This window comes from Anopheles maculipalpis, chromosome 2RL, assembly GCF_943734695.1.
Source record: "Anopheles maculipalpis chromosome 2RL, idAnoMacuDA_375_x, whole genome shotgun sequence".
NCBI classification, from domain to species: Eukaryota; Metazoa; Arthropoda; class Insecta; order Diptera; family Culicidae; genus Anopheles; species Anopheles maculipalpis.
Window position 1 is genome coordinate 28224773 of NC_064871.1, and position 26276 is coordinate 28251048.

The 26276-nt window shown below is 42.7% G+C and overlaps 3 protein-coding genes across 4 annotated transcripts in view; 2 read left to right on the plus strand and 1 right to left on the minus strand.

The window, feature by feature from the left end:
• The window catches only part of LOC126557214 (acetylcholinesterase), a 58715-nt gene extending 42041 nt beyond the window's left edge, over positions 1 to 16674 (minus strand). For both annotated transcript variants that reach the window (XM_050212914.1, XM_050212913.1), the window contains exon 1: positions 16575 to 16674. The gene's annotated coding sequence lies outside the window, so the exon portion shown is untranslated. The remainder of the gene's footprint in view (positions 1 to 16574) is intronic.
• A 5004-nt stretch (positions 16675 to 21678) lies between these two features.
• Positions 21679 to 22562, plus strand: LOC126558921 (uncharacterized). Its single transcript, XM_050215011.1, has 3 exons — positions 21679 to 21741; positions 21819 to 21981; positions 22064 to 22562. The coding sequence occupies exons 1-3, from the start codon at positions 21681 to 21683 to the stop codon at positions 22560 to 22562; spliced, it is 723 nt and encodes a 240-aa protein (XP_050070968.1). The 5' UTR covers positions 21679 to 21680.
• A 745-nt stretch (positions 22563 to 23307) lies between these two features.
• Positions 23308 to 24224, plus strand: LOC126558935 (uncharacterized). Its single transcript, XM_050215025.1, has 3 exons — positions 23308 to 23558; positions 23644 to 23944; positions 24021 to 24224. The coding sequence occupies exons 1-3, from the start codon at positions 23308 to 23310 to the stop codon at positions 24222 to 24224; spliced, it is 756 nt and encodes a 251-aa protein (XP_050070982.1).
• Positions 24225 to 26276: the final 2052 nt, after the last annotated feature.

The window sequence follows — 26276 nt, forward strand, 5'->3', positions numbered from 1 at the left end:
CAAGACTTTTTTTTACGCCAAATGCCTTAACTTGCCATTCTGATATACAAATATAAATATATTGGCCAGCCTGCCACAACCGACAGCCTGGTAGGCCTGCATTTAAATGGCTCTCGGGCCCCCCCTGTTTAGCCGCTATTCAACCATGTGATGAGTTTATTTCAAATCCAGCAGAAAAGCCCTATCCGCCAAACTTTGGAACGATCTGTGTGCTGCCTTCACACTGTCGATCTCTTTATGGTTTATGGAGCTACGATTTAATGCTTTCGGTGGAAAGCTGCTACCGAAAGGAAGGTGAACATGGATTTTATCGATACGGCAACCGTGACCGATTCGATTTGTCGTTCGGAAATGGAGAAGCAAGAAAAAAAAGGCCATTTTCAAGATTTATTTTATCACCACCGCGCGCGGTACTGCACCACCGGCAGCTTAATCCCTCGCTTTGCAAAACGGAAAAGCCGCTGCGCCTAGTGACGTTTATTGTTTAATATCAATACGATGAGATAGCCAGTGCCGGTACCGCCGTTGATCAGGGGTAGATTTGAATCGGCAAGCGATACGTCAACCATCACCGGCACCAACGAACCATGAACTTGCTGGCGATGTTTATGTTGGCGTTTTGGCGTTTGCTGCCCATTGGAGTACGCCTAGCTTTTCGAAGGATTCCCAAAGCACCGTCGTTACTCAATCAGAAGATGAAGTTCTCATCGGCAAAACGGTGTTGCCCGACGGTTTGTAAAGTTGGGAAGCGGCGCAGAATCGGTACGGTATTATTTCGATTGTAAATTATTATTACCCCGGTCACGATTATTATCGTTTGGCACGAACCCAACTGAGTTGAGCTATGAGCCTTCTGTGACGGCTCCCTTACGCGTTTACCTCGCTTTCCCGGTGAATGTGCAAATCAACCCCGAGAACGGCACAAGAAACTGTTCCATTTTCCGCCACACAAGTTTTGCAGCCAGTTATTCCACCGGCAAACTGGGTGAAAAGTTTTACTCGCCGCTGCTCCAGCCGGGCGAAAACCAAAATTCTGACTCCGTAGTGAAGTGTTTTAAAACAAAATTAATTTAAATTAGTTTATTAACGATTCTCTGGTCGTTTCGGATGCGGGGGTCGAGTCTCGGGGCGGGGAAAACTGTGTGAAAAAGAGGAAGCTATTGCGCGCAGCAAAATATAACGAACCGTCTCTTATTCGTGACTTATTTTGCTTCCCGAGACCGACGGGAATCGCGCGACGGGTATATAGGAAATGAAGGCACATCATGCAAGAAAGGATTCCGTTTGACCTAATTTGACCTTTTTCGGGCCTGCCCGCGTGATGGTGGTGCAGTAATTGTGCACGATTTGTGAGAAGTCAAGACGACATGGAGGAAAAGTTTGGGCAACGGCTTTCGGTAGTTTCATGAGCAAAGTGAATTAATTTTGCCGCATGAATTTTGAAGCAATCCGGGCGAAGTCCATTTAGTCGGTTCGTTCCGTTCATTTTAATATTTTAATATTGCAATCCATCGTGCGAAACAGGGCTCCCCCGATCGACCGTTCGGGAAAGTGGGAAAATTGTGTGTTGGTGTGTAATAGTTTTGCGACACAAAGCATGCTTCCGTGATTGGGCTTCAGTGTGTTAGTATGCTTTTCCTGGTGTTTTATGCTTAGGATTTTATCTTTTTTTTTTGACTTTGCAATGAAGAGTAAGGATAAGAAAGATTGTTTCGAAAATATTTTAACTTGAATAGTTATTTTATTTAAAAATAGTACAAGGTTATAATATAATCTTTCTGCTATTTTAAAAGGGCACTTAAATAGACTAAAAAACCATAGATAAAATGCCATTTCTCTTCACAGCTTTCTGTCAAACGGTTCGAGCACATACTTGGGAAACAATGTCACTCAACACTACTCGCCATCTAGGTGTTAGCACAAAGTGGCGTTGATTCCCATGTCAGTTACAACACCACCATCACGTGAGATCCTGTTATTGGGCAAAGCAAAAGCGAAAATCCCATTGATAGCGTTTAGTGAAATCAAATCATCAATATAGAGCTCCTTTTTTTTGGTGTTGTAACAGTAGCACAACTACGATGCTCCGATATTTCTCGCCATACGGGCATAGTTAGTGCTGGGAAAAAGCCAGCAAACTATAAGCATCTCTGCCAAAGCAAAAAACAAAGATACGATGTACCAGAAAAATCGATAAACCGCAATACGGGTGTGTGCTACTGCTGGGCCAGCAAAAGCTAACTTCATCCACAGCCTGCCGTCATATTGCCAGCACCCTACCCTTTTCCCTAGCTTGCCATCCTTTTCTATCTCGTGCTTCCAATCGTTGTCTCCGTAGCGAAGATAACAAAAAACTAAATATCCACAAAAGATACTACAAAGTAAACCTTTGTATCATCCGGAATATACACAACGTACTACTCTATAAATGTTTGTTTTTCGTGTTTTCTTTCCTAGTTGCAAGATTACTCTTAATATGTTCTACCACACCATCGTTTGTTCACCGCTTTTCACAACCATTTGCTGCACGAGCCTTGCAGCGCGCGATGGTTTGATCGAAAACGGAAATAAAACAGCAAAGGTTTTTGAGACAATTGGGCAAGTTTTTAGATAAAATCCAAACAAAACAAAAAAATACCATGATCCTTTACCCAGCTTCTGTTTATTGACAGCCACCGACAAATGAATGTTAAACGAAACATTTCCGTTTGTGCCATTGCCTTGTGTCCGAGGTCTTGGGTTGGATTGGTTGCCTTTGATATAAAACGAGAGTGTTCGGTTTTCTGAAGAAATCTCCCATATGAAAGTATACTTTTGTACGACTGCATGAGTGTGTTTCTGTGTGTGGCCTCTTAAACGATTACGCTTTCCAGCTCGCTTCACTCGAATGCAAACAGCTCAGGGTTTTCGTTCGGTACAGTCTGTTGGACAAATTTGAAACTGAGCCTGCGAGGCTTTTGGTGTGTGTGTGTTTTTTTTTCTCCTGCACCCTTTCGGTAAATTCGGTTCCATACACTTTCTTTAAGCCCAGTTTAACGCCGCTTCATCGATCCGTACGTATGCAGTAATATGTTCTCACCATAAGTTTGCTCCCCGGAAAAAGGTATATAGACATGGTATGTGGTACTTTGCGTTTGCAAGAAAGCAAAGAGAGATAGAAGGAGTATGTTAAAGGGAAGCGAGAGAGAGAAAACTATCCCAACGCCACCGAGGACAAGGTAAACAGTTTAAAAGCTTTCTGCAATAGCTTGTCACACCTGTCTTTTGTTGGGGCTTAAGTCAACTTCGAACCTTCGGTACCCGTCGATCGCTATGCGCCGAAAGCGAGAGAAAGAGAAATGGCACAGCTCGACCGAGGAAAGGGGGGGGGGGGGGGGACTATTTTTTCCCTCCCTTCGCTTTGCTTCATCCCGCGCATTCTTTAGATCGCAACCACGCGTTTCTAAGCGCCGTGCATTCAACCAAGGACAACCGACAACCTTCGCTTCCCCAGGAGGATGATATACTGTTACTCTCTGCTTGATTTTGTTTTGTTGGTCGTTGGCCTTCCGTGCCCACCGACCGGCAGTGAAAACTTTAGCATATACCCTTTATTTTGCCACCTAACGACGGTGAAATCCTACCTGTGCGCCACCGGGAGCGGCCGGTCGTGGAAATAAACCGGGGAAACTCGCCGAAGATTTGCACCTCAGCAAATGGAGAATGTAACAGAGAAAGTGAAAGAAAAATGCGAAAGGGATAAAAACTGCGGGCAAGGGTTGCCCAATGGAAAGGCGTTTTCCACTGGAATGGGTGACGCGGCAGCGTGAAAAGCGCCAGCACTTGATTTACGCAGCAAATTCAATTTAATTTGCAATAAATTTTCTCCACCGCTTTGTTGTATGTGTGTGTGTGTGTGTGCAAGTATTTTCTGCACAATTTTGGTTTTTCTTTCTCTTTTCTGGTTCGTTTTTCGATGCTTGTGTTAATATTATTCTATCTTCTTTTTTTTTTTACTGCCATTAAATTACCCAGAAGTTCTGTTTACCAAGGTTTGCCTTTACCTTTAAAAGTTTTGTTTTGTTTGCTGAACGCTTTTTCTCCATTTCCTGGCGTAATGTCGCTCTGCCAGGTGCAAGTGGCTTTATGGCGCGTTGCTTCGCATCGACGGTATGTTGGTAAACGGTTTGCATCTTTTGTGTAACACGTGCAGGGTATGGTACGGCGCCTGGTTTACGACTGATGATAGATATGACAACAGGAGCAAATATTGTGGCTTATGAGCTTCATTAAAAATGTAAGCCACATATGCAGCATTTACTGTCAATCATCGACTCTTTGTGCGGAAAAAAAATATTTGTAAGTTTTTTATGTTTTATTCAGCATGTAGCTATTTGAAAAAAAAAAAAATAGCGTTCTGTATTCAAATTAAACCTCATCCGGCTTTGTAGAAGTGCCCCATAATAGATTAATATTTGTACATAGATGGAAAAGGATAACTTTTTGAGTGTAATCTATAGAATTTTAAAGAAAATAACTTCCAAAACCTCCCCATATTTTGATTTAATCTCAGCATTTTGTAAGAGTTACATATGTACAGTATAATAATTTAATCAGACTTTGTTTTCTCCTGTATACTGCAAAAAATCACAAAGTCGTTCGAGTTGAAAGGGATGGAGAGGACTGTGTGAATATTAAATGGAGGCTAGATCCTACACAACTAGTCTTTGTACGGGATATATGGGATAATACCGATAGATTAATGAGTACCTCCGTGTAGCAGAATCCATCTCCTATACCTCAGCATTTTGGCTGATACCAAAGAGCCCAAAAAGTTACCAAAGAAAGAAACAAAACCTAAAATCCACAGCAAAACAAAGAAACACATAAAAACCTCCACCAAGTCTTTATCAAATGGAATCGACTTGGATCGTCGTCGCCATCGTCCAGAATCGGTTCCTTTTTTGTCTCCTTTTCCACGCTTGCCGCATACCACGCCTTTCTTTACCTTTTCGAAAGTCTCCGAAGACGAAGGTCAATTCAATTAATTTTATTGCTGGATCTAATCCGATTTGAGGGATCGGATTTGTTCGGCGATGTGGTGCGCAAGTGTAGCACCGTCAGTGGGGGGCCAGTCAGTCCATTTCGCCGGACAAACGGGTGTTCGGCACAAACTGGCGTACACACACACACACATATCGGCTTAGCGTAAAAAAGAGGCAAATTCGTCTCACCGAAAATGGCTTCCGCCCAGGTCCGCACAGATGAACCAACAGAAAGGAAGAAGAACTAGCAAACGTGGGGCAAAACTTGCTACTCCATTTCTTGCTACCCATACAGCCTTAAATGTATTGCCGTTTGTAAGTGTGGCGCTGTTGTGTTTGAGCTTAAGGCTACTACAGGTCAGTTTACTTTGATTAATCTTGAGATGTCCGGGTTGGGTGGACGGTTGCCGAAAAACGCTACCTGTGGTAGCATGTGGTTGCACCTGGTGTACCGTGTGTTCAAGGTTATTGAAAAGTCAAAGTCTTTCCATGGAACCGTTTTTCTTTGTCACGAGAAAGGTTGTTTGTCTTGTTTGTGTATGTGTGTGGGTTTTTTTTTATTTTATTTTTTATTTTGACCGTGAATTCAGCACCAACACTGCCGTTTCCAGCCGACACTGCTGCACCAGTTTCATTTGAAACGGAAATGGAAAAATACGAGCACGAATAGAAACGGATTTTTTGAGCATATTCCACGACAGCCGTTTTGCTGCCGAGTTTTAATTTCAAATCAGCACGGGTAGCAATCGGCCAGAAAGCGTGTTGGCAAGGGCAACACAGAACGCTTATGACAGTGTTATTATTTTCCTTCACCATGGCCAAGGTCGTGGCTGGAACATATGATTTACAAAGGTCAGTCGGCTCCACCTCTAAAGGCGGCGGTTATGTTGCTGTTTTAGGTGCGCTAAAGATCCATAAAAATAGTGCACACTGTGTCAGCTTAAGACTGGAATAAAAAAAGGAACTATCAATCAAGGGAAGCATTTGAATGTTATTTAACTTTTTGAAAACATTCCATCGGTTCCATATTTTCCTTATAATTTTAACTGATATTTTTAAGTAAAGATTGCCAAAAAGTTTGATATCTCCGCGTATGACAGCATAAGGCATCCGTCTTTTATTCCACTGTGCATGGTGCTCGCCCGACAGTTTCGTTATTGTTTGCGTGTCGCACTCGATTCGTTTGTTTTCACGTCACTCAAATCCCCACTCTCACAGCTGGGCACATTTTTCTGCAGCGGCTACCACACGTTCATACTGTTCGTTCGCTGTAGCGTTATAGTGGCGATAACTATCGTGCTGGAATGGTTAGAAGTTCTACAACATCTAGCGTGTCATAATTCATTTTGTTCGAAATGCTAATCAGCGAACGAAACCATTTAACGGACCCTCGGTTGCTTACGTCCTGTGCTAGCAAGGATGGACACTACCGTGCAGGGATGGAAAAAGGCAACGGGAACGATGACCAATGCGATGATATAGAGTCAAAAGTTTGGTGGAGACAACTTACACCGCACTATCGACACTACTAAAGGGATATTGCCTGGTGACGAGCGAAATCAATTCCCTTAAATGCTTTCACCTTTAGCCTGCTGTGTGTGTGTGTGGGTCTTAACTCGCTCGTCACCTTCCAACGGGTAGTGCGATGACCATTACTCCGTCTCCGTAGGGAGTTAACTGAAACTGATGTGTGAGATGGTCGTGTGATAAGTATGGAATGTGATTTATATTGCTTTTATGGGCACGTTTATGGACACTTATCGGTTGTAATTTTCAGAACACATTCGCTTCTAGGGTTGATTTCTCTCCGGAATTGATGGAGCAATGGTGATAGGATTGCTTCACTGGTGGTGAATTCTTTTTTTGTTTAGATAATGGTGAAACTTTTACGGTATCGCAACATTGCTGCTAGTGTGGTATGTGTCTTTTTTCGAGCTAGAGCATTAACTCAATACTGTCTCAAATTAAATTATTTAAGGCACATTAAATCAAGCGACAACTTTGTTCATGCTCATTATGGAGGCGCCTGGTACATTGTGGGTGGCATAAAGCACTGGGCGTCTCCATTTAAAAACAGTCTCGATAAATTTAATTAATAATTAAATAAACTTGGTTGGGGTCTATAGGCCATGGTACAAAAAGCGTAAACTTTAACGTAAACTAAAAGTTTAACCAAAAAATCTTTCAAAAAGTTTACGCTTCGTGTACCGAGGGTAAGTAAATCGCCATTTACAGTACCAATTTTAGCCTATTTACTGTAATTTTTCAGACACGCCATATATTTTGAATTGAATAATGGATATTTTCTTCATTTGTTTTTCTTAAATATTTACCATAAAAATTTTACGTGGCTCTCGGAGCTACAAACTTTTTGACGTAATGTTTGTGCCTTTTCCTCCAATTTAAGTGTAAACTTTGTGAGTTTACGCTTCGTGTACTGTGGCTTTATGGTGACTTCAACTTGAATATTAGACAAATTTGGCTGCTTATAACTGCCAAACAGCAGTTATAAGCAGTTAACCTTAAATAGGTAAACTCTTTGCAGTCATAGTATGTAAAACATGTTTTGTTTACATTTCAAAAGCATCGTTGATATATACTGGCCTTGTTAAATAAGCTCAAAAATGCTTTTTGTCGCAGGCCAGTTTTGACTGCAATATTTAATGGAAAGCTAGCAGCATTTTATCCTTGAAACGTCAAAGCACATATAAAAAAACTGGCATATGTGATAAAAACTGGCATATGTGGCATTTTTAGACTTCATTAATATTTAGTTAATTTTTGTACATATTTTAAGCAACATTTGTATCGGTAATCTGTAAAAATGTTACGTTCATAATCATGCCAAACACTATTCTATTGTGTACAGGTAAAAAAATTATTACAGTACAAACTGCATGATTTTTTTAAATAATTCCTTAAATCATACATCTCTCTAATGATGGAAGAGACATAATATGCGGGCTAGTGAAAACATAACATTAGTTTGTAATTATTTTTTAGTTTCTCAAAAAGCGACGTTAAATAAGAAACACGACATCGTAAACTGGCAAAATTAAAATTCTGTTTCTTTTGCTAAACTAATGGTAGTACTAAAGGTTGGTTCATACAAACCAAATCAAACGCCAGGATCACGAATTTATTTTATGTCTCCCGCAAGAATTTCGATCTCCAGTGTTCCGTACAGACGTTCAAGCGAGCTTTACAAAAGAGCGTATTGCAGTAGGAGGCATCGGGTGGGAAGCAAACGCAATAATAAAGCAGATATTTGCTGGCGCACGGGGCATGAAAAATTCATTCCACCCCCACCACCTCCTTCCGTTTCTACCCACCATTCCAGTGCGGCAAAATTTCACCTCCCCCGTTCCGCACTTCCTATAATCCCTGTAAGAAGATATGACTGGTGTTGCTGACTTGTGCACGAACTTCGCTCGATGCTGCCACTAATGCCTACGGTGGGGCTCATAAAAATGATTTCCGGCCTTGGCTGGCTTTGCACTGCTGGCACAGCATTCCCTTCACCCGGACCGGACGCAAAGATATCATCGCTCGAAGGGTAATGTCTCTGTGTGGGTGTGTTTATACCGAACGTGTGTGTGTATGCGACTTCTCTTCGTTTCCAAACATATTTCTTCTACTTATCTTTTTTTTTATATGCGTCCTGTTTCTCAACTCAAAATGCAGGCAGCTGGGCTGTGCCCGCGGGCGTTGTCCTATTTTTGGTGCAGTACTCTTGTTGTCTGGTAGCAGCAAGCAGCAGAGACGAACTGCGCGAATCACAAAAAAAGCATCTCTACTCACCAGGAACCACCAGTACTCCAGGATGATACGAAAAATATACTTTTGTAGGACAAATCTTGCCGAATGGCTGTTTACAGCTTTACTCGCAAGTCACGCGAAAGAAAATCGTTTTGACAGAGAGATGAAATGTTTGTTTTCATTGATTCTTGTTGGACATTTTTTTGAGTTTTCTGGTGCAAATGATCAGTTTAAATTTCCAGGAATTGGATTTATTGACTGTAGTAAAAATGAAAAGCTTCTTATTGGTCGCCCAGCGTGGTAATGGTATATGCTAATTTACTCGAGCGAACAACTCGTTAGCTTTTATCACACGGTTCGAACAAAGCATGTCAATTTAAGGTTTCTGTATTATTACCGGATTAGTAATACATCAAAATATGGAAAAGTTTTCTCATCTTTTTGCAGAACTGCCAATCAAATGCAACCACACCATGCATGGGGTTGTCGGTTTTGTGTGATTGAGAATGCATGCAGAGTGGAACAAAATTATAATCAGCACAGCAAAGCTTTTGTCGTTATCGTTGGAAACACATAATGACAGAAGATCGATAATAATCAGCACGCTGCTCATGATATACTCTCGCAACGTGAGTTCGGTTCGGCGAAAACTTCATTTCAATTTAGGCATGTCTGTGGGAGTTTTTTCGTTGGGTGGAACGCGAATAAACTAAAAATAAATTTGGCTGTTCCAAATTATGAAAGTAGGACAGTGTGGAGGAAAATCGTTGAAGGTGAACTATTTGAGTTTAATAAACAAAAATTCATTATTTTATTTATAGTTTAAGACAATCAAAATTTCTATGAATGAATTCTGAGGATATAGCAACATTGTACGTAGCTCTTAGGAAAGATAATGAAATAAATAAAACGCTTGCTTGAAACAATTCAAAGATATAATGCTGCGAAGAGTAAACAGCTCATAAATTTTAGAAAACAATTCTCTATTTAAAACTCACTAAAGTACGTAAGCATACTTTATCCTAATGTTCAACTACTCTTCTCTATCTTCTACCACTACCTTTAGCAAAAGGTACGATTGGCTGTTTCGAAGAACAGAGCTAAACAACAATCGAATTGCTTCAGTTCAAAAATGGCCATTTTCCAAACACACCTTCCGTAAATTCTCCCGAGGTAAGACTGCTGATTCATTTTGCTTCGAGCGCAATTTAGCAAATTTTATTACTTCCATTATTATCCTAGCACAGTGGCTTTTTCCCCTCTCCTCTGGCTCATGTCCTTGCTATAGCTTTCCACCACCTGCCTTACACAATCCCTTGCCAATCTCTGCCGATCTGGGCGGAAAATTGGTGTATCTTGAGTATCGAGTTGCGAAAAAAGGTGACACCAAGCAACTGACAGCTTAAAGCGCGTTCGCAAATTATGCACACAACACAACAAAGTAGAACCATCCTCCGTATTTTTTTTTTTTTTTGCTGGAAATTGGGTCTCTACTTTTCGCAGTCCACAAAGGACTCTCACAAAGTGCAAAATACCGGGCCGGGAGTGGCTGGTGAACTCGTTTTGAAGGGAAAAAATAACGGAAGACGGAAGAGCACAATTCGGCAACGAAAAGTAGCACACACACAAACACAAAAAAGTAACAACAACCGTCGAATGATGATTGAGAAAAATCCCTCCGCGCGTAAGATAAGTACGTGTTTCAGTTTTACATTCGTTTTCAGTTCCTTTTTTGGTTTGCTGCTTTACTCTCACGAACGATAACTTTTTGGCCTTGCTCCGGTAAGCCGCCTCTTTATGGCTGCCAGTTCTGGGTAAGCCTGCAGACAACTGGGAAGAGATAACAAAACAAAAACTCGTATCGAAACGCCAGCTAAATACATTCTCGTCATTCGTCGTCGTCTCTTCTTCCATCAGCTGCACGGAAGAAGTGAGGCTCACCAACCTGCCGAACTGGTGCCTGGTGTCCAAGTGGCCTTGCCTACACCATAAGGTTGTCGTTTCCATCCTCGCTTGTACTTTTCCTTCACCATTTCTACCAACAACATTCGCAGTGAAAACCCATTTTCTCGCCTGAAGGCTATTAGCAATTTCCACTCGCTCGGGAAATGGGAAGCCGTCATTTGATACAGAACATACTTCTCTTAACCGTGCTCCTCGGTCAAGGTGGATTTTCCATTTCATTGCTCGCAACCGTGCAGATGAGAGAGACAGCGAGCCGATGGAGAAAAAACATCGCCTTTTTCCTGTTGTTTTTAGCTTCAGGTTTGCTGTTGCCGCTGCAGCCGGAATGAGGCTTAAGGTATGGCGTTCGCGAATGGTTAGAATTTATGTAGCAAGAAAGTTGAAGGAAGTGAAGGAGCAACAAAACAACAAAACAAAATCAAAACAATGCCACCATTGCACACACACACACTTAGGTATTCGAAGGTAATCTAATGTTTGAAATGAAATTGTTTTAGCACACCTTGCGGGAATGGTGAAATCATTCGCAATGGAGCGAAATCTAAAGGTGCTTGTTCAACAAATTGTTATTTAGAGTGGAATAACTCGTAATACTAAACAGTACTACTGTCAATGAAAAATTTGAAATTTAAGTAATAATAGTTTAAAATACGTGTTGGCCAAATTTGAACCCAACGTTTGCTAACTTCAAGTTTTGCCTGCTCAAGAAAGTTGTGAATAAAACAAAATATTTATATTTCGGCAATTGTTTCTTCTTCACTGTGCTTTGGATCTGTGGAACTGTGAATGGATGCTACTGGCGCATTTTACATTGTCTGTTGTCACTGTCGTTTTTTATTTATTCTGTTTCGCCACTCCTCTAAACTCAGTTAGAGAGAAATGTTTGGAATTCGCCAAAGAACGTCAGGAAAGGGTCGCCAAAAATACCACCCGTGCTTGATAATAGAATTGTTGGCCCAAACATTGCAAACGAACCAACCAATCCCTCGAACCCGTGCTCGTGGTGAAGTTGAAATGTTTGTCTGGTGCACGATTTTGGTATGCTGCCGAGGATGACTTATACCTACCGCGCTGGCCACCGCCTACCATCCAATGCAGGCGAAACACGGGTACGGTTACGACTGTCTGTATTGATGCATGTGAAATGAACATTCGGAGTTGGTTTTTCGCTTTCTTTCCTTTGCAAGCTAGCAAACGTCATGTTCCGCCGCTTTCGGTGGCATTGAAACGATAATTTTAGGACCACACAGCCTTACACACCGAAAGCACACTGGCTGGCGAAACACACCGGGTTGGGCTGATACGCACCCGTTTGGCGCTTGTTTGTGATTAGTTCTCGTCAGCGGAAAATGGGAACTGCTTCTTGGTTTTAGCAAGCAAGCAAGCATGCTAGTTCCTGGCTCCTGTTTTTGCTTGTCTGCTGGGTGGTACGACGCTGTAAGATTGCTACCACTAAACAAACCTTTTCCTTTCAGGGCATCGTAAGCGCGGTACGGACGTACGGCGAAAGCAAGACTGTAAGCCCTTTCCCATCCATTCGAGAGAAAGGAAATATTTTCTCGTTATGTTTTAATCCAAGCGAGATCGTAAATTCACAACCCGGGGTCACTCGGGCGTGGAAAGGCGTCGACATTTTAATGCTGACTTTATTAAGGAAACCGTGCAGCGCGTGGCATCGGGCGGCATGTGGCAATGGTGGGAGGGCACCGTTGGCACTGGCAGCCAAAAAGCGCCAACCAACTAGCACACCATCGATTACCGCGAGACGACAACGGTGTGTAACGGTGGCGAAACGATCGTAATGCACTTCGTAATGGAAATATTTGCGATTCATTAACGAAGAAGGAGCAATGAACGCAGCAGCAGCAGCAGCAGCGGCAAACGAATCCACTCAGCATAAACTAAGCTGAGCCGGGAGATACCGGCACGCGGCGGCGTATACACCGCGTAAGACAGTAAGTTTTGGCTCACTTCTAGAAGGGAGAATAGTTGATTAAGTGGCAGGTAAAATTAAAACATTGCAGAAATGTATCACACTGTGACACCCGGATTAGTGCGAGACGCTTTTGGGGAGGGATCACGCGTGATGCGAAGAAGTTGCATGTCGTTGTTGGTGTAGAGAAAATGCTAAATCAACTTATAACCGAGATCAGATGCAGTGAAAAAAATTAATATTTAAATAACTTTGTTTGCTGTTGCTAACTTTTTACACAGCAATTACACTAATTTCATGTGTTACGGTTTGTTGAAAAAGAGGTTTTTTCATACAATAATTACGGTAAAGTAACAGATGTTTAATTGTATAAGAAAATTATTTATCAGTATTTATAATAACAAGGTTATAGAATAGAAGCAAACAGATGCATCGTACGAGGATTGAATATGTTAGTTGAATGGCTCATCTACGACAGAGGTGAGAAAAAAAAAACAAACCCCGAACGAACAACCACAAAAAGACTACAACAAGCAGCATCCTATTACGTAGGCTGCTGGCAAGATAAATCACACTGGGGCACCAACCGAAACGACTTCATCTTTTCCCCTCCGCAGTAACGTTCCGTATAATGGTTTTCTACCGCGCACACACACATTGTTGTGTTGTGCTACAATGTTGTATCTGTTGGTACTGTGTGAAGAGATCCTTGCAAATCCCTACTCTACATGCAGGCGGACATTCGGGACGGGCAGTCAGTCGGAATGCCGGCCCGCAGTGGTAAAGCATGTCCGGGGAATAATCTAGCCCGTTTCGATTACACCCGGATACGGTGGCGGATAGTCTCAGATCGATGTCCGCAAGAGTTCCGAGGTATAGCGTTTGTTTAGTCTATGTTTCCTTTTTTTTTATTCTCCCCACTTTATGTTTGTCCCTGTGACCAATCGAAACATTTTCTACGGTAATCCGGTTCCGCCACGGTGCTTCCTATCTTACGGATGCTCCAGAAGCGTACGAACCATGCCAAACAGAAGACGAACACTCGGCCACTGTAACCGTTCCATTCTTTCGGAAGGAACTACCGTAGCAATCGTTTGCGACAGCGAAGATTAAATACGTGCAATAAATTTTTAATATTATTTCCACACATCCCAAAGAACGTAGAGCTCAAACGTGAGCCGTTGGACCCATCCAATCGGTGGCGCTGCTTAGCCACAAAATGGCCATCTTAGTCTGGCAGTGCCGCTCGGCATACGTTCAGGGTATGTATATCTGCATTGATCTCTTGTTTCCTTCTCGAGATCCTGGCCCAGAAGACGGCCACGAACGGTGATGGAAAGATCTGCTGTTCCCTTTTTTTGACAGCCAGCCCAGCACCAGCATACGTGCGAAAATGACTCGATAGATTTTTATTTCGATAACTGAATGACAACGGTAAATCCACCGCACAAAACACCACGAACTGAGTCTGAGTCTAAGAAGGAAAAAAGTACACATTTATGCTCTGATCAATCCCCATGTACAGCTTAATCGAGGCTGGAGTTGAGTTTCCACTGCCTAACGCGTGACATGCGTAGAGGATGTCTTAACTTGGGCAGCGTTAAATAAGATACTTCTGGCATTTAATGTAGGATGTATTATTGATTTTAATGTAACGATACACTGTAACTGGAGAACAGGCCACTAGTTGCCAGCTCCCCAAAAGAAAGTGCTTATTCAACCCTAATACCATTTCCTGCTGTGATTGTTCATTCCAAAACGAGCTCATCTGGCAGCAGATTATTTTTCTCCGAAGCCCAAATATGTATATTCTAATCACAAAACTTTCAGCAAACCTGCGCACATTGTTATGATTGCCAATTCCGAAGAAAACCTCCACAATACGAGCCTAACACTCTCCTTCTCGGTCGCTTCCCTTCTGCATTGACGACATGTACTTTCGCTATGTACAATGCTGATGAACAACCGTTTGTACAGTGGGTGACTGACGATTAAAAATTTAAACACTTGCCTAACGGTGAGGTTACTCGCTCCAACTCCGGCACCATAAAGAAATTTGCTACCGTGCTACAACCTTGAACCGTGTGGAAACGGCCATATGTGCATGCCGTTTCCATCCATCTTCCACCCTTTGGCACACGGATGTTTGTTTGCTTGCTGGTTTATTTGTCTTCGGTACGTTCTTCTGCGTACGTGACTCCTGACTGGATGGACCGCCAACCCGACGTAGCGTGGGGCGAACGAATGGGGGAGCTTACTGCACACAGAACCATACACACACACACACACTCGGGTTCGGTTGATCCAGAACGGCAGGATCTGTGGCGGAAGAGCGTTGAAGCAGCAGCTCAACGTTAAAGTCTAGGCAGTTGCTTTTAAGAAAGCTCAAGTTCGCTTACTGGTAGAAGGGACACCAGGGGCAGATGAGGCGTGGAGATTGGGGAGAAAACGATACAATGCTTAAAAGTGAACTGTTTTCCTGCTGCAACCGCCGTTGGTTAAACATTTACCGTGTGCGAGGAGTGAGAGGGCAGTGGAGTGGCTTTGCTTAAGAACGTTGGGTTGTGGGCCCACCCGACCACGTACGTAAGTTCTGTAGCAAATCGCGTACTCGCCTTCGAAACGGAACGGTTGGTGAGGCATTGTTTTTTTTTTTATTTACAAGAATAAATGTACGCTTTCGGCTTGTTAAGTTTTAGTCGGCAACGGCTAATGCAGTGGCCGGTACTGTACAAGTGGACGCTTTAAAAGCCAACCACTTCAAACGCTGAGATTAGGCACAACAACAGAGCGTACACAAAGAAACATAAAAATAACATTGGTGGTCGAAATTGGTTAAACTTTAAATGCACTACCAATCAGAGCAGTAGTCGAAGAATTCTCTAACACAAGCTTAATTGATAAGGAACACAAGCTTAACTACAAAAAACACGTATTGAAAAGAAGTGGACAAAAACACAACGTTTCCCTCCATCGATTATTCAAACCGTGCGCCAGTTTGAAGCATGTACACAATGAGTTATTTAACATCGTTCAGTCTATTTCTGGCTGTTGTTATTTTTTCCCCTCTGGTCTGATAGAGGCAAAGCTAGAAAAACGGGGTGAAGGTTTTGGCGGTACGATACATTGCTATGTCAACAGCGATGAGCGATGCATGGAAGCCCACTGGAAAGGGGCAATTTTTCACAAAACTTATCAGTACCCATCAGGGACCATTTCTCTTCCCCGTGTGCTGTGTACATTCGTGAAAGTATCAAGCAATGGGGAAAGACGTGTGGTTTTTTTTTTTACGTTTCCAATTTGCACAAACGATGGGGAAAGTGTAATCTTCTTCGAAAAACATTCGTCTTCTTTTCAATATCTTTTATGGTGTGTTTTTTTTCATAATTCACCAAGAAGATCCGTTTGATGATAAAACATGAAATCGATTGATTTCTTTATCTGCAATAAAGTTTAGTATACACGCAAATTATTTTGGACTTCATGGCGTAACTTCTTTAGCTTCAAATAATTCAACATACCTTATCATTAAGGAAGAAAAAATTGACCTTATTCAAAATAGTGAAAACTTTTTTGAATATGGTATTATTAATATTATTAAGAAACGTCTATTTTTAATTTTTACATGTGGATACAGACGATAAATTTCTCGTTGGTTAGGTTAGCTTTATGATCGACTTTATTAAATACTCAATTTTACGCTCAGCTGGCTAAGAAATTCGAGCATTGGGCAAGTCTTTAAACGACGCTCACGCGTTTAAAGGGCAAATTGCAATATTTCTATGAATTAATGCAGTTTCCAAAGAAGATTGTGAAGAGGGTTTTATACAAAATAAGTATGTATGTCTATAATCTTCGCAAATGTATCGGCGGAAATGTACATCATTACTCACCTAATTATGTTGATCCACTAGAACAATTCACTAGCGTTGCTCATCTAATGAAGCTCTGAACGTCGATGCCGTGCTGCTTCGTTGCAGCTTTGAAGTAAGAAAGGACACAAATGCTTCCACACACAAACACACCAATTCGGGGACCTGGATACTCAAGCACACGGCACCAAAACTCACATACACGCACCTCCGGTAAACTGCGGCTAACTGTATCCGGTGTGTTTGATTTTGTTCCGAACACTTTCAAAACTCCTAACGGCTACAATTATGCTACGTAATCTTTTTATACAGCGGCGACGATTGTACAATTTCTATCAATCACTGTAAGTTTTTATCAACTTTCACCACTTGCACCACACTCGGCTGGCTGCTAATGTTTGCTATTGTGGGTTTCTTTCTTCGCCACAAATTGGTTACTGACTTTTGCACACACGCATCACAACTCTAGCTTCTTAGCAAAAACACACACACACGAATGGATACGTAGAGCAGAGCTAGAAATGAATTGAAATTCTAAAAATTGATTGCAAACAAATGTGGTTTCGCTCACAAACAAAATGTTATCTGACTGCCCGCTTCTTGCACCATTCTGCTATTCTGGCGTCACGGAAGTGCTGTACAGCACAGCAAAGCAAAAATTTCGCACAATTGTTTTCTAGGACCTGACTTCTTTGGTTGGTCAACGAGGACAAGGACGACTCACATTTCTTCTCGCCTCTCTATCGAGGTGAACTGTGAACTTGAACTTGATAGCACTTGAACCTTCTTGTAACGAACGATACTGATCCGTTCAATCGCGGTATCAAATTCGTAATGAGCCTTTCTCTCCTTTCGGGCAGAATGGCATCGTAGAACTTGCCTACAATCCTTTAGTAAACCGTCACAACTTCTAGCTGCAGGGTCAAATGCTGCCCCACAACGATACCCAACCAGCCGGGGAAAGAAACGAGCAACCCGTCAATCCGATATATGCACACTAGTGTCGCTTCAGCTCGCACAGTACACCGCATCCGTTCAACTGTTCGACTGACTGACTGACTGACTGGAAAGGACACCCGAAGTACGTACGATTGACCCGCGGGTGACACAGCAACGATACTGCTGCTTCTACCAGTTTTGCGAGTCTCTCTATCAACTTTTCGCTCTCTGTCTCTCTTCGATTTCAGAACTTTGCGAGTTTTTCGCAACGCTTTTCATACCGAGAGTGAAACCGTATCTCGGCTTTTCCCTTGCTCTGAAATGCTTTGGAAAAACATAAGGGGAAATCTGTTGTAAAATGAGCATAGTAGCAGAGCGTGAGAGAACGCTCTAAAGAGGAAAGCTTCGCTTAACCCTCTCAACCGTTGCCTCTCTTCCTCTGCCACTACCGGTGGGGAAAATTCGAAATTCCGAGAGAAGAAAAACTTTCAACTACCATCCCAGTGAGTGATTAACTGTGGCTGTGTTGGTAACCGTGCCTCTACTGCGAAAGACGAGCCTTTTTGCAAGCGCGACCAGCAGCAGCCAGCCAGCACACATGTGGCGAGAGTTTCAGGGGTAACGATGTTTCCTTTTTTTTTATTGGAGCAAAGTTTACTCGTACCTTTACGCCATCACCTTCGCGTGATGATGAAGATGAAACCGTCTCGGAGCAAACTACTGCAGTGAAGGATTTCTTGCTGATGATAGTGCGTCGCTAGTAGAGACCGTGTAGCTACCGTGTGTCTCTTCGCAATCTACAATACGGGTCGACAATATTGTTGCCAAATATTATTTTTACTAAAAAAAATGATTTCACTCACAGAAAGCCCTCTTCAGAATTAATTTTTGTTACAAAAAAAGGCAAATAAATGCAACAATAAATACTAACAACAATGGAAACAGCTGGACTACCTCGCTGTTTGACCACACTTGCGTGTTCTTACTAGCGCAATGGTTCCACAGTTCATCGCGCAAGAACGTACCGTCAAGGACACCCGCAGCCACTTCCTCGCCCAGATGTTTGCTCTGTGTTTGCGCTATGCAAAAACGTTGTTTATGTTCGGCTCGATCTATGCCGCATAATTTCATCCACCACCCAGGTTGGGATTGGGTATGATGGTGAAGCAAAGGTGCAGTGAAAAAAGCACGAGCTATTACTAACCAACCGTACACCAAAACAACAATCATCATCAACGTCACCACCATCTTTGCGGTGATTATCAAGCAGCAGGAAATATCGCGAGCAGGTTTTCCCACGTAGTGGTTGCAGAGCAAAGGTAGAAGAAGGTACTTCATCGTACCGCAACACCGTCCAATCAAGGACGAGTGGATACCCATTAGTAGACACCGTTGGGAGTTTTGGAAGTAGTTGGGCCGAAGTGTTGGTCCAAACCACCAGGAACACGTTTTAACTTTGCTCACACGCTCGTACGTCGCAATGAAAAAGGAAGCTGCGAAATGGAGAGACTGTCGCCGGGTATCGTTCCGGTATGTGCACAGACACCCGCACGCCGATACGCACACTATCAACCTTACAGGCGAAGAGGAGGCCTGGGGGAAGGTTGGGAATGTGAGCTGGACGAGGTGATTCGTGGTTTCACCGCAGGATGATAGGAGGGTAAAAGTCCCAGCAGACTCCAATCGAAGATAGTTGCCTTCGCAATGCAGCGTTCCGCCGGTTGACTGGGAACAAAGGAGCAAGTGCGAGCGATAGTGAGACATAGAGAGAGAGAGAGAGAGAGAGAGAGAGAGATAGAGAGAGAGAGAGATCACGAGCAATAGGGATGCCTTGCGAGGTTATGGAATGATTATGGTTTTTACAATAAGCTTTTTAGAACAAAACCACGATGACGATGCGATACACTGTAAAGAAAATACGCTAGGATTATCGACTTCCTCGTTGCTGATATAATAGGTCTTCCTTGTCCTTGCGACCTATATTGACACAGAACGGGTAAATAATTCACGGAAAGGACAAACTTTACACTTCCCTTCCGTCGAGCACTGTTACACCAAAACGCAATAAATTAACCCTCAACCTGCGGATAGATCATAGCATTACCATTTGCTAGTTAAAAAAAACACTTCACAAAGGTGTGCAAGTACACGCGATTTAGCTACAACTGCGACACTACGGTTGGCGATGGATAATACTTTTTTTTTTTGCTGTTGGCCACACCGATACCCACACTAGGAACGGAACCGAAACATCGGTATCTGGCAGAGCGAGATCTCAGATGAACATTAAGCACAAAGCACCGTGTACTTTTAGCACTCGCATACACCCACAACCGCTTTGCACCGAGTTCAATCTCATACTGGATCTTCAACAGTAGCGCGTATGGATTCGGATGCTCGGTCGGTCGGAGAATTGTAATCTTTGGCAAGAAAAACAATAAAATGCTTGCACACGCTCTCGCGCTCGCTGTGTTCATCCAATGTGTGTACTTGATGCAGAATTCCTCGTGCCCTATTCTCTCACATATATACTCAGACACACACACACACACACATTCACGATTCCAAATGTGCCCTCTAAATATGCTGGACCGCTACTATCTTCTCGCGGTAGTTATTCTGTGAAGTATGAGCTCTCATGTAGGATATGCTTCATATGGCGCTGAGAAAATGCTACTTCCCCGAACCGGTACAGGAATGCATCTACTTAGCAGTCGTAGTACAGTTTCGCAAATAGAGCTTTTCCTTGAGTTTTGTTTATAGCGCTGGTTTCAATCGTTGATTACATGCTGGCACAACTGCTCTGCTGGCAATTCATTTTTTTTACAATGTGCTAAGTATACCATGTGAGCTTTAGAACGTCTACTAAGAAAGCGTAATATCAGGCTTTTAGTGGTACCAGCCAGCGGTTATAAGCAGACATAGAAGAAACTGTCACCTGTTCTAAATGTTACCAAATATTTTATTATGTTAATTTTAGTAGAAAAAGGATAAACTTTCCCTAATCACAACATACGTTCAAGCGGCGCATATGGTGGAATTACCTCCTAAACGAGTTGCAAGCATAAGTATGCTTGATACTAGCAAATAAAATAACCCGTATACATGTTTATGAAAACCGAGAGAATTTCAAATCTCTCTCTCCCTCTCTCTCTCTCCTTGTTACTATTTGTGCGTGTGCTTAGGAGGGGAAATTGACGCAGGATTGTATTATCCTGTTTATGAAAAGCGACCCTCACAAGCTCTCTCTCTCTCTCCCTCTTTTTATGGGGGGGTAAGTGTTTAAGTATTGGTAAAAGAGCTTTATCTCCCTTGTTTGCAGCACATCTGTACAAGCGTGTACCACCAAGCAGCGCGAGATTCCTCCAATTTCCCATTAATGTTTATACCAATCGGTCCGCTTTGAATTGCTCGTCAATGAAAGAAAAAAAAAACAACACCAGAATCAATGACGTCACGTTGGAAAAGCAATGACGTCATTCCAGCAACATGGGTCAAATTTTGGCAATAGATAGTAAAAGTTTGTCGTGTCGAAAACGGCACACGTAGACAGAAAACAGCTAGAAAGAATTATACGCCTGAAGGCGCCAGGAAATTTGGGCAGCTTGATTTATTTGCCACCAAAGCATCCGACTCGCCAGCTTTACATAGCAATGAATGAATATGGAATAATTTTCTGAAACCAGAGAAAGTCAGCCGCCTATTGTCTGGTTACAACGCGTGGGCCCGTCTACTTCAACATGCGCCCAGGTGCACCGTCTATGAAAAAAGAGGCAGACTTTAACCGATTGTCCAGTTGGCCAGGTGCGGTACCAGACTAAGCTTTATCGACGTCCGTCTTAATCGTCTTTAGCTTATCTACCTCCATTCCTCTATTGACCTCACAGAAGGGAATTGTTTTCCCTTTGCTAGCCGACCGCAATCATGCCCATTGGCTCGAAAACGAAAATATCATCAGCTTGGTAAGCACGGCCAACGCGCTACTGGTATCACCGTACCAAGATATCCAACCGATAATGGGGCAACCTATAAATGCTACCTTCTTACGCACGGTGCGGCTTATTTGTCCAACGGTCGAAGGGAACAGTAAGTGCTTACCGAAATTTCCCTATGATTGATTAGTGTTGAACAGGTTATTTTCTTCGAAAATTTAAGTTCTAGAAAGCAGCTGAACAAATACAAAAAAAAATGCGTACCGGCTTAATTGTGGTGGCCCTAATGGCCCTTACGGCCACCGTCGGAGTGAATGGTGAGTGTTTGAGTGTGGTGCAGTTGTATCCCGCAGCATCCAACTTGATCGTTTCGATTGTTGCTACTCTCCGCCAGAGGTCGCTGGACAGAATATCATTCTGGACGCTATTATGCGGCGCATTCTGGAGAATCTGCGTGACCTGATGCGTACGGGCAATCCGGAAACGGGTATGCCAGTACTGGCCCCGTACCACAATCCGGATCTCTTCATCAATGCCAGCTTCGGTGGGCTGCTTGAGTAAGGAACGAAACAGCAAAAGCCGCGATGGGCTCGTCTGATTGGTGTATTTACATACCAAAACTCTCATTTTGTCTAACAGCTTTGATGCTCGCTTCACACCGATGAACATAATCGGGCTGGATACGTTCGTGGGACGGCTGCAGGTCGATCTGGCAACGCTTCGCTTCCCCTTCGAGTTCCGTTTCGCAGAGATCAGTGCCAACGGGTTTTACGACGCAAACGGTCGTCTGTGGGGTTTGATTCCGATCTTCGGTATTGGTGATTTCTCCGTGCGGCCACGCGATGTGTTAGCGACCGGGTTTGCTACCATCACCGACAATGGGCAGGGTTTCCTAATGCTGTCCGACTTCTCAATCAGCCTGCAGATCGGTTCGCTTGAAAGCAACATTCAGGGACTGCTGCTTGGTGGTGATTTGTCCGATCTGCTCAATGCCGTCATTCAGGACATTGTACCATCGGTACTGCGTAACTTCCCCGACGGCATGACAAATCTACTGAACGCGCTGATCATTCCGATCGCAAACCGATTCCTTGCTACTCGTACCATGGAGGATCTGATGGGTTTGCTGTTCCCGTAAGATTGATGTGTCGTTGCCGGTAGGACATTGTTTTGGAATGATGAGTAACTAATACATGAAATAAATATTAGCTGACTTTTTAGTCGGAATGTATATGGGACGTTGATAACGCTTACTTTATCACACACTGACTTGTCATCTGCGATTTGCGTGGTTTTGTACATAATTCCTTTGTTTAATGCTCCAATACCAATGCTTGCCTGTACGAAACCGATGGAAAGGTTTTTAAGTGATTTTTAATACAACTTCACTTTGATAACCGTTTCAAGCATGATATCAATCGTCTACGGTAGCAAAGATTAGATTATGGAGCAAAATAAACGCAAAACAATCGTATTTGGAGGTACGATTAAAGGCACGAGCATTTGTGTGTTCGTATGATCATGGTGCAGTGCTAAGCACAAATTCTTTTGGTGGAAGTTAAATTCTTAATATTTCTATCAGCAACAGACTCTTTTAAAAGCTGTTCGAGTGTTTTTCTTTTCTTCAAACCAAGCCTTTGTGTCACCCTGTGTTTATCTGTACAAATGTACAAAAAACAAGCCCTGAGTTATCGCATTATGACCCCCACGGAGGCACAATCAATCGGTCGACGTTATGATAAAGAATAAGATTATAGTTCCACTTCATATAAGATACGATCGCCGAATTTACCAACATCAGTCTTTAACAACATCTTTTGGTACGAAATTCCTACCCGTTGGGCAGTGACAGTTTGCTTCAGAAGTGTTCTTTAAACACCTACATGGGTCGTGTGTTACCGTTAGTAGCACTGCTGGCAGTTGTCTGCAATGCTGCTGTTATCCCTAGCCAGCCCAAGCAGCTGGATAACTTGAAGCCCGAACAACGTGCAACACTTGATGAGGCGTTGGCTCAGCTGCTGGAGAATATCCGTGAGCTACTGCGAACGGGTGATCCGGAACGAGGCATTCCCGTAATGGCTCCACTGCAGACCGATCGGCTTGATGTGGATCTGAGTCTGGGTGGATTGCTAGAGTAGGTCAGAGGTCGAGCGTTTGACTTCGTGGATCGCATAAAAAAAACGGTTGTACCCCAATTCGCAATACTTCCCTTTTTGCAGCTTCACTGCCATTTTGCGCAACCTGTTCGTCGATGGATTAGACCGTTTCCAGGGCACACTTACGTTGAACGTCATGCAGATGGAGTTTCGGTACGATTTCCTTTTCCCGGACGTGATCGCACGCGGACAGTACGACGCGGATGGACGTGTTTTTGGGCTGATTCCTGTGTTTGGGTTTGGGAATTTTCACGTTGCGCCACGCGATCTGCGTATTCAGGGCACGGCTTTACTACGCCAATTGCCGTCCGGATACCTGCACATGCCGGAACTGAAAGCAAATGTGCGGCTTGGCTCGTTGCAGGTTGTATCAATTAGTAATGTGAAGCGGGATAAGCGTAAACCACTTACTTACGGAATTTTCTTTCCATTACGCACAGAACAACATCGAGGGAATGTTGCTCGGAGGAGAGCTATCGGATCTGCTTAACGTGGTCATTCAAGATCTGGTCCCTTCCGTACTGATCAACTTTGCACCGGAGGTGTCAGAAATCATCTCTCGCGTAGGCATACCGATTGCTGACTCCATTCTGAACACGATGACGCTGGACGATTTGTTTGCATTGATTCCGCTAAATGAATAGAAATTTTTGAGGAATGAGGGAACAATTTCAGTTCTTAATAGAAACTTAACATAAAGGGAAACAATAACAACTACTGCAACTCCAAAGGTGCATGGAAATAAACGTTATTTTTAGGTTAAAAGATACCTTTTTTAATTCACTTATTGCAAAGAAATATTTATGAAAAACATAAGTATCGGAAGAAAAATAGCTACTTATATGAGTAGATAGTTTTCACATAATTCTTCAATTTTGAAGTCAAATGATGTTTTATAAACCATACAATTAAAACACGAAGTGTTGTGATGCCATGCTGGTTGACAGATCAGATCGAAAATGAAAATCAAAGCAACCGTGGTTGATCAAACAAACAATTAGGTCGGAATAAAAAATAAATCTGCCTGTGATTACGAACTCATTGTGCAACAACAAGTGTACAGAATGTGTCGTACAGTATTCGGATTTCTGCTCCTATCAATCCTTGCACCATCCTACAATGTGGTCCATTTATCACCAGTGACAAGTGACAATCGGCAAGCAAAACAGCCTACAGATTTAAATCAAACGGTGCTAGAGCTGGTAGAAAAGTTTCGGCAAGGAATGTCTGATGGCTTTCCACAGCTAAGCATTCCCGTAATGGCACCGTATGCTTGGAAAGGGTTTCATATAAAAGATTTCAATAACAATATGCTCAGGTACGTGTATTTATTTATTTGTCTATTGTTCGTTACTCAACTAACCGAATTCGTTGCATTGTTGTAAATTTACCATCTCGTCAGATTCAACGCTGAGCTAAAGGACGGAATTACCCGAGGACTTGATCAGTTTAACATCACAAACCTTAACATACAAGTTCCATCTCGGATGCTGGAATTCCAACTGATCTTTCCGTCTGTGCAAACGGTTGGACGCTATGCGGCAAATGGCCAATTAGTCGGTTTGATGCCGTTCAATCGATCTGGAAAGTATTCGCTACAGCTATACGGTACGTAGCGATCAACCAGACATCAACCAGAGGCATTATTTCAGCTCAAAAATATGCATACGTTTATCATCATCATTGTAGCACTTAATATGCGTGGAACAGTTCACTTCTACATCTGGAGAAAGCATATGCTCGTGCGTGATCTGAATATCATTCTTTCCGTCAAAAGTTCCCAGGCTAGCTTTGAAAAAATAATGCTAATGTCCTGGAATACATCCCTGTTTAATCGTGTACTTTCGGGACAGATTCCGGAATATTTGCAAAACAATCGGAACAGTATTGCGTTGCAAATTAGAGCCGCCGTGAAACCTAGGCTGAACGAGATATTATGGAGGTATGATGTGGAAGATATATTGAAGATGATCGAGAACGGAACATAATTTATGGGACGATAGTATTTACAACTGGGTTAGCGTTTCATGTTTTGTGTGATTAAAATCATTCTGATTTCAGCTACGCTTCTTTCATTGATTGTCGACCTCTGGAGTAGAAAGGCTTTAGGAAGTTGTATGCAACGGTTGCGCTCAACTTGGCTTTGCTTGCGTGCTATTTCCATTTACTCGTACAGGGTGATTCGTACAAACCGTTCAACGCAATAACATTGATGCAGTCGGTTGCATTAATTTGTTTTAAAATCGGAATTAACACTGATTTAATTTCTTAAGCTTAAGTGTACGTCTCGTTTGGAAACGCATGAAAGTGTTTAAAATCACGCTTGATTTTAATTTCATTTGATATGCGTATATTAGTTCAAACGATTTACTTCAAGAGGAAGATACCTCGCAATGAAGTTAGCACAATTTTCAGTGAATAATTTGCAATGGACCTTGTTGCAATCCACATCGACGATAAACCGCACGTGTTCAGTTGTTTTTGGATGGCGCCAAAACTAGAAAAGAGGCAGCCAACGGAAACAGCAGCCATGAACCAACAACCGATTAGATAGAGATGCCGAAAAACGCTCCCATCAGTCAAAGTAGGAGCATCACGGCCGAATCAAACGATTGACATTGACTAATTGATTACGAACATTTCAAAGACTTTATACGCACCATCGGTTACGGTGCATGTTTGTGTTTGGGTTGCAC

Coding starts and splice junctions, on each gene's coding strand:
- LOC126558921 (XM_050215011.1), top strand. CDS start 21,681: ATGCGTACCGGCTTAATTGTGGTGGCCCTAATGGCCCTTACGGCCACC. Junction 21,742..21,818: donor GGCCACCGTCGGAGTGAATG/GTGAGTGTTTGA, acceptor ACTCTCCGCCAG/AGGTCGCTGGACAGAATATC. Junction 21,982..22,063: donor AGCTTCGGTGGGCTGCTTGA/GTAAGGAACGAA, acceptor TTTGTCTAACAG/CTTTGATGCTCGCTTCACAC.
- LOC126558935 (XM_050215025.1), top strand. CDS start 23,308: ATGGGTCGTGTGTTACCGTTAGTAGCACTGCTGGCAGTTGTCTGCAAT. Junction 23,559..23,643: donor AGTCTGGGTGGATTGCTAGA/GTAGGTCAGAGG, acceptor CCCTTTTTGCAG/CTTCACTGCCATTTTGCGCA. Junction 23,945..24,020: donor TGCGGCTTGGCTCGTTGCAG/GTTGTATCAATT, acceptor CATTACGCACAG/AACAACATCGAGGGAATGTT.